The sequence below is a fragment of the Typopeltis vanoorti genome, chromosome 16, assembly GCF_054136105.1.
Source record: "Typopeltis vanoorti isolate ZY-2024b chromosome 16, IOZ_Tvanoo_1.0, whole genome shotgun sequence".
NCBI lineage: Eukaryota > Metazoa > Arthropoda > Arachnida > Uropygi > Thelyphonidae > Typopeltis > Typopeltis vanoorti.
This window is the reverse complement of record NC_143564.1, coordinates 33,850,920-33,865,964: the sequence shown is the minus strand read 5'-3', so window position 1 is coordinate 33,865,964 and position 15,045 is coordinate 33,850,920. Positions and strand designations below refer to the sequence as shown.

The 15,045-nt window shown below is 34.8% G+C and overlaps 1 protein-coding gene across 9 annotated transcripts in view; it reads left to right on the top strand.

Moving 5' to 3' along the window:
* Nucleotides 1–15,045, top strand: part of LOC150097938 (protein Jade-1-like) — a 335,931-nt gene that overhangs the window by 156,150 nt on the left and 164,736 nt on the right. For all 9 annotated transcript variants that reach the window (XM_090405951.1, XM_090405944.1, XM_090405950.1 and 6 more), the window contains one exon: nucleotides 8,650–8,810. In XM_090405951.1, coding sequence (XP_090262077.1) covers nucleotides 8,650–8,810 — 161 coding nt within the window. The remainder of the gene's footprint in view (nucleotides 1–8,649; nucleotides 8,811–15,045) is intronic.

Sequence of the window (15,045 nt, the reverse complement as noted above, 5' to 3'; positions counted from 1 at the left end):
AAAGCTTGGTGAAGAACAAGCTGGATTCAGGCCAAACAGAGGCTGTCAGGATCAGATCTTCACTTTACGACAAATAGTCGAGAAAGCATGAGAATATAACAAAGATCTGTATTTAAGTTTTGTCGATTTGGAAAAGGCATATGATAAGGTGCCAAGAGAGAAGCTATTCAATACACTGCAGTTATATGGTGTCAATGGGGCATTATATCAAGCAATACTTAGTCTTTATTTGAGTTGTAAGTCAGCAGTTAGAATTGAAGGAGGTACAGGAAGATGGTTTAATGTTAAATCTGGTGCGACACAAGGATGTACATTATCCCCTCTGTTATTTATCTATATGGATCACATTATGAAGGAAAGTGGTATTAAACATAATATCAAAATTGGAGATGTTAATGTCAGCTTTTTGCTTTATGCGGATGATGTAGCGGATTTATTTAGAAGTATAACAAGTCTGCAAGATTCTCTGACTAAATTGAGTAGCTGTTGTAATAGATATGGTATGAAGGTCAGCAATAAAAAGACAAAGACAATGAAAATAGGCAGAATCATTGAAAATGTCAACTGTGTTGTGAATGGAGAACCTGTGGAACAAGTAAAACATTTCAGCTATATAGGCACGATTTTTAGTGAAGATGGTAAATTAAATATAGAAATAGACAACAGAATCAGCAAAGCTGGTGTGGTGGGAAGTCAATTGAATAAATTCATATGGAATAAGAGAGAAATTAGTCTGAACACTAAATTAGCTGTATACAAGACAGTGTTCAAACCAGTTTTAACTTATGGATCTGAGAACTGGGTCAGAAGTAAAAGACCAAAGACTAGAGACTGCAGATATGAGAGTTCTGAGAAAGATTATAGGCGTGAACAGATGGCATCAATGGCAATATCATATTGAAAATGAGGATATTAGGAAAGAACTTGACATTGTCAGCATCCAGGAATGCATTCGCAGAGCTAATCTCAGGTGGTATGGTCACCTAAACAGAATGGGCGAGGAAAGATTAGCAAAACAAATGTTCTCTGCCAGGTTGGCAGCAAAATGACTCAGAGGAAGACCGAGATATAGGTGGATTGATACAGTACAAAGTGCCTTAGACAATAGAAATATAAAATCTGATAATGTTGGAGTCTTGACAAGTAACAGACTGATTTGGAGGAAAATTGTAGATAGGAAGTTAGTAATGATATAATTTTTTCATGTAAACACCTTTTGGGTACATGGCAGGAATTTGATGATGATGATAATATGGAGCTAAACAAATATCCAGTTGTCTCGTGAATTTTCCTGAGCACTCCATTGAGGGATCATTATTTGTAAAATAACTTCCTGACTTTCTCACTAAGTCCAATCCTTCTACTAATTTCTTTAAGCTGAATTCTTTAACGGATTCATCACATTCAGAAACTTCGGCAAAACTTTCTCCTCTATTTGGTTCGATGTCATCTATTAATTGTACCAGTTTCTTCTCATTTAAATCTATTTCCTAATCAGTTAAGTCACTAATTTTGTTTTCAACCATATTGCAAAAGCCCTCTAAGTGGCCATTACTATGAAATAAAATTTTTACATAAAAAAAAAAGCATTACATATTGTATGTAACTCACCAGAAAATAAAGTGCTCAGCGTGAGATTAACACACTTATGTCTTTTAATGTGCTTTTCTGGCAAAAAACGAAGAAAATTTTCAACAATAAACACTTTATACGGTTACCAATTGACATACATGCATGCTAAAGGGTATTTTCCCCTAATATAAATTAGCTACTTATAACTACATGCGCGATATGGGCTGATGCAAATTTAACGAAGATAAAATTTGATTTTTAAGTCGCGTGGTGAAAAATATTTGAAAAGATAAAGGGTAGACAATTTGTAGACAGTGTTTTTATCGAAACCGGGTTGTATAAGTACTGTGTTGACCAAGGGTTACTACAATTTGATTAAGTACCGCATTATATCGAAACCGCGTTGTATAAGTACCAAGTTATACGAGGGTTATCTGTTTTTCTATACTGTAATCTTAATGCAAATTGTCGACCTGAACACTAAAATATCATGCTATCAACTTGGCATACATGACCTTTTCCTAACTAGTTCTCCTCTCAAGCTAACCGCAGATGTCAGCTCTCCTCTTGATAACTCAGACCCTACCCTTTTCTCGTGTCACCATTGTTTCCTATAGCATTGCACTATTCTTACTCCAGATGGGACAACCTCCATTCTCTTCCTATCCATGATTTGATTACTGTTCTCTATAAAAATACTTGCTCTGACATTCTTGATGGAGTAAAGGTTTTATCCCTTATCCCACTCCATATTCCTTAGGCACACTTGCTGAATGTAGAAAATTCAGCATTCCACAAATTACTTTAGGGTTACAACTGCAGCTTGCAAAAAAAAAAATAAAATAAGAAGATCCAACTCTGAAAGAGCCAGATTTAAAAAGTTTCCTCCATTTCATATACTGGTTGAGCTCTCTCCTCATCCATGCTCTTGGATGCAACTTATGTTTTTTAATAGTTGAACCTTTCTCACACCCAGATGATACTATCATGGCATCACCCAAAGATGAATCTGACTTGTCAACATTTAGAATTTGCACCCTCCTATATTGTGTATCATACTCATTTGGCACTTATACTACAATAGCATGCAAGTCCCTATTTTTAGTCCATTCCAATAAAATAATAATAAATAATAATAATTAGCTTTCAAACTGTCATCCTGTTATTCTCATGCAGTCCAAAAATATAAACGATAAGGCCATCAAAAATCGATCTCTTCGCTGTTTGGAGGGTCACCAATTAATCAGTAACTACAAACATTCATTCAGCTATTTGTGATCTACATCAGATTTTCTAGATGGTTAGAATTTCTAGCCAACATTACTCACCCTTGGACACATGTCATGGAAGCATTCAGAGAAACTCAAGTGTTTGTTTTGATATTTCCAGTGCATTTGATAGAACGTCTTAGGAAACTATAGTCAACTCTCACTATAACAAACTCATAGGGACCACAGGAACAGTTTGTTAGAGTGGATAGTTTGCTATAGTGATTAATGTTTGGACATGGTTATTGTTATAGTGGTGTTTGCTATAGTGAGAATTGACTGTACTGTATTATCTTGTGGTTTGCCTTTTACCCTTTGCAGTTGGATTGCCCATTTCCTTTCTGGTTGTTCACTGTGTCATGGCAGTTGACTTCCTCTCTTCAGATTTCCTCACTCCTTTCTGTAGTGCTCCCTGCTCCATACGGTCTTCTAGTCTTCCTCCTATATATTAATGACCTTTACTTAACTGATCTCAAATCTTATCTGTGGTTTTGCTATAACAGTCTCTTCTTCATTTGACAGCCCTTTTATTGCTCAAACGTTAAAAGCTTCAAGACCTTCTGTAATCAATGTCCTACATGCTGATATCTTTTTCCATTTCATTCATCATCACTTTTCTGATATGTACCTCTAAGAGCGATTCAGGCTACTCTGACAGCACTACATGATTAAGTTCACATTATTATTAATCCATCAACAATTTTTCTCCAAATTATTGTATTACTTATGAACACTCCAATATTGTTTTATCTAGCATTTTGTGCTTCTAAGGCACTTCTAACTGAATCATTCCATTTACTTCCTCGTATTTTTTATAATATCCTAATATCCATATGTATAATAGATTCCCTAGTATATCCTCCTCTGTCTTTTACTTGCTAGCAGTCCTGAAATATATATATATATGTGTGTGTGTGTGTGTGTGTGTGTGTGTGTGGCTCTCACCCACAAAAGGTTTTGTAAACCTATAGTACATTCATACCTTGGGCAAGCCAAGGATTTTTTATTAATTATATTTTATATTTGTAATTATTATTTATTTACATTAGTCTGGAAACATTGCTGTAGAGACCAAAAAGAACTTTTCCAAGCCACTTCAGGCCTCCAGTAATGGGGGCCTGAAGTGAAATCCATCTCTCACTTTAAGACAGTCACAAATATCCATGCCCACAGTGTGATTCAAACCTGCATCCTGTTAGTTGGAGATCAGATACGTGTCAAATCAGGCTGGCAAAAGTAATCCTGAATAGAAAACAGCACCAGTTTTTGTCCTGTTCCACTTTACTTCTCACTTATAAAACTTCTTACCCTATTAAAATATCAAAAGCTATGCTAAAAACAGTCTTACTTTGCCCAGCAGTCCACGTGAAACGCTCATGTCACACTAAATAAATGTCTCAACAAAAACAAAAAATTGTTTTCACAGTGCAGTTAAATGAAATAATTGTTACAATAATCTAATATGACGATTCAGCGCAGTGGCCTGTGAAGACAAAAAAAAATTAGTATCATGGCAGTTGAAGTGTTAAACATATTGATATGTAGAAATTATGTGCATGGGTTTGAGTAATAAATTTACTTTGAAATGAAATGATTATTCAGTATTTTTATCCATGTATAAGGTCATCAGGAATATACACACACATTTTGAACATGAAAAATTTAATGGTTCACTACAGTAAATTGTGTGTATTCTGATAATGAACCTTATATAAAAATCAAAATGGTCAGTAGTTATTTTATTTCATAGTAAAGTTTCTATTTCAATATGGTAGTGGTCTCCTTAATTTTTTGCATAATGAATACTGATTACCTGTGTAGCAGTGGAAGAAAAGTAAACCAACTTTTCACCACTCTTTCATTCCATCTTCTCTTTGGAACAGGTCTCATGTAGTTTTTCCTAAGAACTACCACTACTAGTTGTTTAGGTTTCCTCTTTATACTAGTTTTTGGTTAAAAGAAGATTTTTTTTTTTTTTTCTAATTCAAAAATAGTTGTGCTTGTAGTTTTTTGAGCAGAATGCACCACATTGCATGGTTTTAGTACACCAACAGTTTTGCTGATGTGCAGCTTAAACCACAATAAGAAAATAATATAATTAGATGTTTGTTAAAGATACCAAGCTATTTTATATTTTTATAAATATAAACTTGGTTTTAATCCATTTCCCAAGTAAGCAAACAGACAAGTAAGTCAAGTTTGCGCCTGTAAGTAGTGCAAGTCTGGGCGACTCCGTACGTAGTGCAACTCGTGGTAAAGGTGGAATAAGCTCTGATCACTATTCTTCGTATTTACCCTTAATGCAAAGCACATCTCCTTGAGGAGATGTATGATGATATACATTAAAGGCAAGGGGCCACTATTGAGGTCTCATCAGTGAGAGCCAGGCTTAGAAATACCAAAGTTTAAGTAATACAGAGCTAATAAGCTCTGTATTACTTAATACTTAATACCGATAAGCTCTGTATTACTTAAACCTTGGTATTTCTAAGCCTGGCTCCCACTGATGAGACCTCAATAAAGGTCGAAACCAGTCTGGGTAGTGGCCCCTTGCCTTTAATGCATACCATCATACATCTCCTCAAGGAGATGTGCTTTGCATTAAGGATAAATACTAAGAATAGTGATCAGAGCTTATTCCACCTTTACCACAAGTTGCCCAGGACTTGCACTATGTACGGAGTCGCCCAGACTTGCACTACTTGCAGGCGCAAACTTGACTTACTTGTCTGTTTGCTTACTTGGGAAATGGATTAAAACCAAGTTTATATTTATAAAAATATAAAATAGCTTGGTATCTTAGTTAAGATAAAAAGCCAAATGGCTAGTTTTCTGGCACCTTAATATAGAAAATAAGGGGATAAACATCCTTTGTTGTTTTATAGCCAGTAAGCGAAACTAAAGATCGTTAACTACGATCTATAAGTTTCATGCCGAAAAACTATTGGCGAAGGCAATTCGAAGTAAAGGTGGAGCAAGCTCCCTCACTATTCTTGATATACCTTTACTTCGAATTGCCTTCGCTGATAGTTTTTCGGCATGAAACTTATAGATCGTAGTTATCGATCTTTAGTTTCGCTTACGCTATGAAACAACAAAGGATGTTTATCCCCTTATTTTCTATATTAAGGTGCCAGAAAACTAGCCATTTGGCTTTTTATCTTAACTAAAATATAATTACACCTTTATGGCATTCGTATAGTGAAGGTATGCAAGTTCTTTTCACTAAGCTTTGATATCTTCCAGGTCTACCTACTCACTGATGAGACCTCAAAAAAGGTTGAAACCGGTCTGGGTAGTGACCTCTCCTCATAATGTAATGACAATATTACATCTCCTAGGAGCTGTGTTTTACATTATGAGAAAATATCAAGAATAGTGAGGGAGCTTGCTCCACCTTTACTTCGAATTGCCTTCGCCGATAGTTTTTCGGCATGAAACTTATAGATCGTAGTTATCGATCTTTACTTTCGCTTACTGGCTATAAAACAACAAAGGATGTTTATCCCCTTATTTTCTATAGCTTGGTATCTTTAACGTATAATTAGATGTTGTCATTTGTTATCACAGCAGTTGTATAGGCATAATTTGTTTTGCTTGATTTTGCCATTAAAATCCAAAATTGAATTACTTGGTAAATGGTGAGAGTGGAATTATTATAATTTTGTATTGTTAGGCCACAAAAAATGGTTCTTATAGCTGGAGGGAGCAAGTGGAAGTTCATGTCAACCAGTCTTTGAATCTAAGGATGAAAATCACTGCACTGTATTCATATGACTAGATATATATTGTGTCAGTAGCTCTAATAATTGTTTATATACTTTGAAGTTGGATAATGTACAGAACTAAATTTTCAGTTATCTGTATTTTCATAATTTTAATATGAACTGCCATGATATTTCTGACATTTTAAAAAGGACTCTTGAATGATTATTTTTTTTTTTGTAATAAATAAATGATGAGTGTCAAAATTTGAAGGGCAATTTGACTTTCAGGGGATCAAGACAATTGCATGTAAAGTGATTATAGAGAAAACTGGTGTCTTTATTTGTCAATGTCATAAGACAGCCTTAAAATAAGAATTTACTTGATAGGCCTCCCTGCTGGACTCAGTATAATATTTTAGTAATGTTGAGATTGTTTACTTTCTCCAGAATGTTTTCATTGGATTTCTCCAATAATGGGTAACATACAGCAAGAAGATCCTCCTTTAAATTATACTTGGCAAGCAGTTATATTCTTGTTTTAATCCTTTACCCAAACATGAGCAAACAAATTTGTATGTAAAGTATTGTCGTGATTAGGCCACTTCTATATATAGAGACTGTTGAATTCACATCCTATTGCTTCATCATCCCATAATACATAGCACATCTCCTTTTGTATGTAATATATTGCCATGTATTATAAGAAAGGATTGCTATCTAGTTCCCACTAATGAAAGGCCATGAAAGACCTCATTAGTGTGAACTAGATATGTAGCAATACTGAAAGCTAAATCAATGCAGAAATCATTTTCTATATGCAAGTAGTAAAATGGTGTATCACTGTATTAACATACTCTGGATTATAAGCAATTTTATAAGTGAAAACCTCCTATGGTATATGTACACAGAGTACATCAGGTGTTTCAAAACAGATCTCTAGGATATTGAGCAAGTTGTAACAAGAGTAGACAAAGTTTTCTTTTTCTGTCTTAACTTGGTGGTGATTCTTAATCAAATATCTTTGTGTAAATTAAGGAGTGGATTCCATCAGTTTTGTTTCATTGTTATATCACGAAATTCCACATTTCCAGAATACAGGATTTTCTTATATTACTTGACCATGGCTTGCCATTGTGAAATAATTTGGCTTCATATTAATTTAGTGCTATGGTATAGTAGTTAATCTCATCTCATCTTCTTTATACCCTCTTTTACCTTGCAGTGTCGAGGGTCCATTGATCATCGGACCTCAATCTGTTTACAGGATAGGGTGGTCAGCCCTATGCCCCGGTATAGCCTATGGCCTGTAGTGTTAAGTTCTCAAGGCCAGTTTGCCTGCTTTATGGGATGAAAAACCACAGAATAAACTGAGGAAAAACCCTGCTGTCCACGCCCAAGACTGGCTAACTTGGCTATGGCTGAGGAAGATCCTTCAGCTCCTCACATCACCGACGGGAATCGAACCTAGGACACTCCTTCCCCAGGCATATGGTTGTGAAGCGCATAGCCACTAGGCTAACCGCGCGGACTAGTAGTTAATCTTATTCAAATAAGTACTTTATCAATTGCATTTGCTCCCTGATTAGTAAAACCCACTTTTCCAGCTGGACCCCTCGTACAATAACCTGTGATACTGGCTAACTCGCCTTCAGTTGAAAAGGTTTCATGAAAGATTTTCATTTCCTATGGGATTTGAACCCAGATCTTTCCAACCAGAGATATTGTTTGACCAAACTATGGAGGTGCTAAAATTTGAATCTCTGTATATAATAAATGTTGCTTCAATCGATGCATTTATGAAAACAGTAGGGTCTAGTTTTAATAGTAAACTCAGGGCTTGCTTTAAATATTTCTTCTCTGAGTTCTGCTTACAAAATATTATTCTTTCAAAATGGTGGAAAAAGACATCTCAATACACAGCCTGCATGTAAAGGACTAATTAAAAAATTAATTGCTATAAAAAGCTGAATAGATTTGCTTACTTTTATATTAGTGATTTTTTGCACATTAACTAACATCCATGTGCATTTAATTATAATTGATTGTTAATAGATACCTTGAAAATATCAGACATAATGCATTTAAATTGTTTACTGTTTCAGTCCTAAGAAATACATAAGATGTACACATGACAAGTTCTTTTCCAATGATATTCACATTTTGACTAATGTTGCAACCCAGTCAGAAAAAGTTTGTCGGTATGATATGGATGACTTAGATGTCCATTGGTTAAATATATTAAATGAAGAAAGAGGAGCATTAGGTAAGTAGTTGTTTTCTCTATAATATTTGATATTTTTAAATTCATTAGCAAATTTAATGTTTTTCTGCCATCTGCAGTAGAGATCTTGAAAGTCAAGTACTACAGTCACAAGAATCATGCAATTCAATTATCTGTGATCCTGCTTTTAATTTGAATCTATCAGTCCACTTTTGTTTGAGTTATAGTGAAAATTGAAATGTTAATTACAACAAAAGAAAACTAGAGTATTTTGAAAATAGAGAAAAATGACCCATGAAAATGTTTTCTTCATTCTCCTCTTCTTTCTACAGGCTGCATAATTCAACTAGTTTCAGCCAAATTTGGAATATAGTTTTCTTACATTGGTTAAGGTTTCCCATCACTAAGAATGTTGGCAAAATTAGAACAAACTGATTATATAGGAACAAGAAGAAAGTGAAATGCTTTAGTTAACAGTACAGGTCATGTTGTTTTCAGCATGTTTTGACTAGTTATTACTTTACTGTTTTATCCACTTCATCAAAAATATGTGATATCTCACAGTAAGCATCTTATGGGATGTTAGAAAGTGAACGCAAGTAGTGAAAAACCAGAGGGCTTAGTGTGGCTTAAGAGTGGCTACTTATTGATATTCTTTTAATTGTTCATATCCTATTATTCTCATCTATCCCTTTAGATGGATTGAGTCCCCTAATGAGGGGGGCTTACGATGAATTAATGCAGCCGGCTTGTCACTCCTCTGCTGCATCCCCTAAGGGCAAGTATTCATGGCTGTAGATCCACGTGTGTTCACAGGGCCAGTTTGCCTGTTCTTGGAAGGATGAAAAACCTGCGTTTCTTTAAAGTTAACCCCCCCCCTACCTCCATATGAGACTGGCTGACTCACCTTTAGTCGAAAGAGACCAGATAAAAGTTCCTCATGTCTTGGACGGGAGTCTTTGGTCTTTCCGACCAAAGAGCTTCGTCTATACTGACTGTGCTACGGAGGCTCTTTTAATTGTTGAGAAATGTAAATTTTCTTCTGCAACTCATTCAGTGTGATAACACAGTAAGTATCACTATGGCAAAGCAGTCACCTTTGAATTACAACCGACCTCCTATTTTCTCAGCATAGCTCACTTTTTTTACCTATGCATTTTATGAAATCAGCATATACAATTTAGCAAGCATAAAGGTAGCTCGCAATGATTCATATAATAACTTTGTTCTTTATATATCACTCTGATTTTAATGAATCTTATTGTACTCTAAACTCATGAATTATGTCTTTTAAATGTCACTGAAGATTAGTAATTTGAAATTTAAGACATTTCATACTCAGTATTTTAGGAATTTTAGAGAAACTATCACATTAAATTGACTCTGTTCAAAAAACAAACAAAAAAGAGAGATTAAATTGATCACTTTTTTTTTATTATTATTCATTTGTTTATTTTCTGCTGTATGCTTTTTCTGTAATTTTTTTTTTTTGCAAGTATTTGAGTTAGTATTTAAAATGCTGCTCTAGTTTTTGAGCTTGAAGATTATTTCTTCCACTTGGACAGAAAATGCACCTCACTTTATTGTCTTTAATATCAGGTGAAAAAGTTCAAGTTAAGTCTTTCAAATTTGAAAAGACTAATCTTTCAGTCTTGCATTTGTAGTTTCAGTGAGGGATGGAGAGAATGGTAATGTAATTTCTAGTAATTAAATGATATTAAAGAAAAATAATAAATCTAGTTTATTGTGTTTCTTGATGAGCTCATCATTAAACTGATTACTTTCACAAATGATTAGCTGTGAAGCATTTGCATTCTATCTAATAAAGAAACTTTTATAAATATTCAAATATCATTATATATACCTGCCTGTTGTGTATTCTGAAGAATTGCGTGTCTGTTTAGAAAGATTTCAATCTGATGAGGAACTTTTATTTATTTATATCTAAGACTGCTTTAAATATAGCCTCAAACATGGAGGCAAGTTTTTTCTCTGCAAAACCTAAGATTTTTCTCTCTGTCTTCTGTTACTACTGAGACACATTGCATCATGGCTTTACTTGTCCATTGCTATGAATTTTAAGCAACACAGTCTAGTATGTGGCTATACAGAAAGATCTGCATTAAGTTTTGTATGTAAGCAAGTGAAACCAGTAGTTCCTTTACATTCAGATGAATTTTTTGAGGTTAAATAAGCCATCCCTCTCCTTTCCTGTTGTAGCAGATTTAAGTTCTGACAACATTTAACTTCAGTTATGCTTTTGCATTCTTTAATTTTAATCAAAAACAGTTTTGCCTTTTCTTATTTCTTATATTTTTTCTTATATTTCAGTGATCATGCCAAAAACAGTATACTTAAGTGAAGTTGGCACCTCAGGTGTAAAACTATCATTTCTGAAGGTCTGTTATGCCTTTGACTGTGGTGATATGAAACAATAAAAAAAAATGCATTAAATAATTACTGCATTGATGCATACTAAGCAAATTTGTTATAATGAAATTTCCTTATATTAATTTTTTTTATTAAATTTTGAGAAGGTAATATATGAGTTCTTGTTTCTTTAAACAAAATCTGATCCCTGCACAAGCAATCAGATAGTGTTTAGTTGTGGAAGATTTTATCATGCAAGCAAAATGGCCAGTGTGAAATGACATAAATGTTTTCTGCTACAAACTCTTATAGCTTTTTGCCAGTCTCCTCTTAAACCTCTGTACCTTGATAGTCAAATTTCACAGATGTAATGATAATTTTTTTAAAAACACTGGAAAATGTGAATAATCAAATTCAGCTCTCAACAATCTCAAAATGTTTTGTACCTAAACAGTTTTAAGAGGTGTTCTAAACATTGGTATTGTGACATGGATAATAATTTTTAGTCTAGGTTTTTTTATTGTTGTTAGACTAGTCCTTGGATCAAAACTAATGCAAGATTTTATTATTATAACAACTACAAAATCTTCTTAGAGGTTCTAAGACCTCCAGGAAGTCATGGACTTATTAAGGGAGGCACTACCCACACTTACTGTCATCATTCACACTAGATGCACTCACTTTGTCCAGAGCATCGGAAGAATGATGAGGATTTTATGGAATTTTGGTCATCATCATCATCATCATCATCAAATTCCTGCCATGTACCCTCAAGGGGTGTACAGGATATGACAGTACTACATGAAAAAATTACATCATTACTAACTTCCTATCTACAATTTTCCTCCAAATCAGTCTGTTACTTGTCAAGACTCCAACATTATCAGATCTTATATTTCTATCGTCTAAGGCACTTTGTACCGTATCAATCCACCTATATCTTGGTCTTCCTCTGGGTCGTTTTCCTGCCAACCTGGCAGAGAACGCTTGTTTTGCTAATCTTTCCTCTCCCATTCTATTTAAGTGACCATACCATCTGAGATTAGCTCTGCTAACGCATTCCTGGATGCTGACAATGTCGAGTTCTTTCCTAATATCCTCATTTTTAATATGATATTGCCATTGATGCCATCTGTTCACGCCTCTAATCTTTCTCAGGACTCTCATATCTGCGGTCTCTAGTCTTTGGTCAAGTGTTTTACTTCTGACCCAGCTCTCAGATCCATAAGTTAAAATTGGTTTGAACACAGTCTTGTATACAGCTAATTTAGTGTTCCGACTAATTTCTTTCTTATTCCATATGAATTTATTCAATTGACTTCCCACGATACCAGCTTTGCTGATTCTGTTGTCTATTTCTATATTTAGTTTACCATCTTCAGTAAAAATTGTGCCTAAGTAGCTGAAATGTTTTACTTGTTCCACAGGTTCTCCATTCACAACACAGTTGACATTTTCAATGATTCTGCCTATTTTCATTGTCTTTGTCTTTTTATTGCTGACCTTCATACCATATCTATTACAACAGCTATTCAATTTAGTCAGAGAATCTTGCAGACTTGTAGCGGATTTATTTAGAAGTATAACATCATCCGCATAAAGCAAAGAGCTGACATTAACATCTCCAATTTTGATATCAGGTTTAATACCACATTCCTTCATAATGTGATCCATATAGATAATGAATAACAGAGGGGATAATGTACATCCTTGTCTCACACCAGATTTAACATTAAACCATCTTCCTGTACTTCCTTCAATTCTAACTGCTGACTCACAACTCAAATAAAGACTAAGTATTGCTTGATATAATGCCCCATTGACACCATATAACTGCAGCGTATTGAATAGCTTCTCTCTTGGCACCTTGTCATATGCCTTTTCCAAATCGACAAAACTTAAATACAGATCTTTGTTATATTCCCATGCTTTCTCGACTATTTGTCGTAAAGTGAAGATCTGATCCTGACAGCCTCTATTTGGCCTGAATCCAGCTTGTTCTTCACCAAGCTTTTCTTCCACAATTCTTCTCAACCGTTTCTCAAGTATACTTGCATACATCTTGCCAGGAACACTAAGTAGGGAAATACCTCTGTAATTCTCAGATTCAGTTTTATTTCCCTTTTTATATATGGGTACTATGAGAGCTCTACTCCAATCATCGGGAATTCGTCCCTCTGTCCAGGCTTTCTGAACTATGCAGTGCAGCCACTGTAAGACTCTTATACCACCATACTTCAGCATTTCTGGTCGAATATCATCTACTCCTGCTGCCTTTCCACATTTCAAGCCTTTGATGGCTTTTTCTACTTCAAGTATGGATATGTATTCCTGACTGCATGCCTGGTCAGTGTTTTTTATCACTGTGCTGTCATCACTGCTTGTTTCATTTAGCAGTTTTTCAAAGTAATTACTCCATACTTCAAGGATATCTTTTTCTCCTGTTTTCATTTCACCTTTATCATCTCTAATTCCTTTTACAGCACTCTTTCCTCCATTCCTAAGCTTCTTCAACAACCTCCAGAATATTTTGCCACCTTCTTGATATTTATTTTCTATATTCTTGCCAAAGTCCTCCCATGACTTTTGTTTAGCTAGTTTTACACACTGTTTAGCTTTCTTACATTTGTCTCTGTATTCTGTAAGAGTAAAAGCTGACTTATTTGCCAGGAACTTTTGATATGCTTTCTTCTTTTCCTTCACTGCCTCTTTAACTTCCTGTGTCCACCAGGGAGTTCTGATTTTTTTATCTTTGCACACAACCTCACCACATGCCTCTCTGGCAGAATCAATCAATGTTTCCTTCAGAGTTTGCCACTGAATCTCCAAGGTTTGATTCTTGTTCTCAAACTCTTTCATTTTCTTTTCAATAATATTTCTGTATTTTAGTCTACAGTTTACATCTGAGAGCTGCTCAACTTTTATTCGCTTTAAAACTTTCTTACATGTTATTCTTTTCAATATGAAATTCAATTTTATCCTGCTCAAGACTAAATAGTGATCACTTCCAATTTCAAATCCTCTGTACACTCTGGTGTCCTGCACCAGGGAGAAAACATCACTATCAACAATAACATAGTCAATGAGACTTTTCTTATTCCTAGCCTCTTCTCTCCATGTGAATTTGTGCACATTTTTATGTTGGAACATGGTGTTAGTAATAACCAGTCCATGTCCTGAGCAGAAATCCAACAGATATTTGCCATTATTATTAGCTTTGCTCTTTTCTCCAAATTTTCCCAAAATATTTTTGTATGTCACACAATCATTTCCTACTCTACTATTTAGATCCCCAACAAGGACCAACTTTTCCTTTTTCATTGTGTCAGTTGCTTTTTCTAAAGCCTCAAAAAATTCCTCCACTTCTACCTTAGTAGAACCTTCTGTGGGACCATAGGCACAAATAAGTCTCATTGTCCAGTTCCCCATTCTCATATTTGCCCACATTACTCTACTTGAGACTGACTGCCATTCAAGAAGATTAGCCTCGTATTTTGTGTTGAATACTATGGCTACTCCTTCTTTTCCTTGATTGTTATTGCCTGAATATAACATTTTGTATTTATTGCTCAGAAAGATCTCACCAGTTTTGGTCTTTTTTGTTTCAGTCACCCCTATTATGTCGATCTGGTACTTATCTAATTCCTCAGCTAGCTCCATTTCTTTGCCATTCAGGCTTCTTATGTGGAATTTTGGTAGATATGTTAAAATATGCATAGATCATTGCTGGTGGCAGACAATTCTTCCAATTGTGCTGTGAAGTTAGAGAGGGGCTGTAAGTTGGAAATGTGGACATTGAAATCTCCAAGGAAGATTATCTCCATGTTTGAGCTATTAGACTGTATATGATCAACTTTTCAGAGATAGATAATCAAAGAGGTAAGTATATAATCAGAATTGGGAAAGC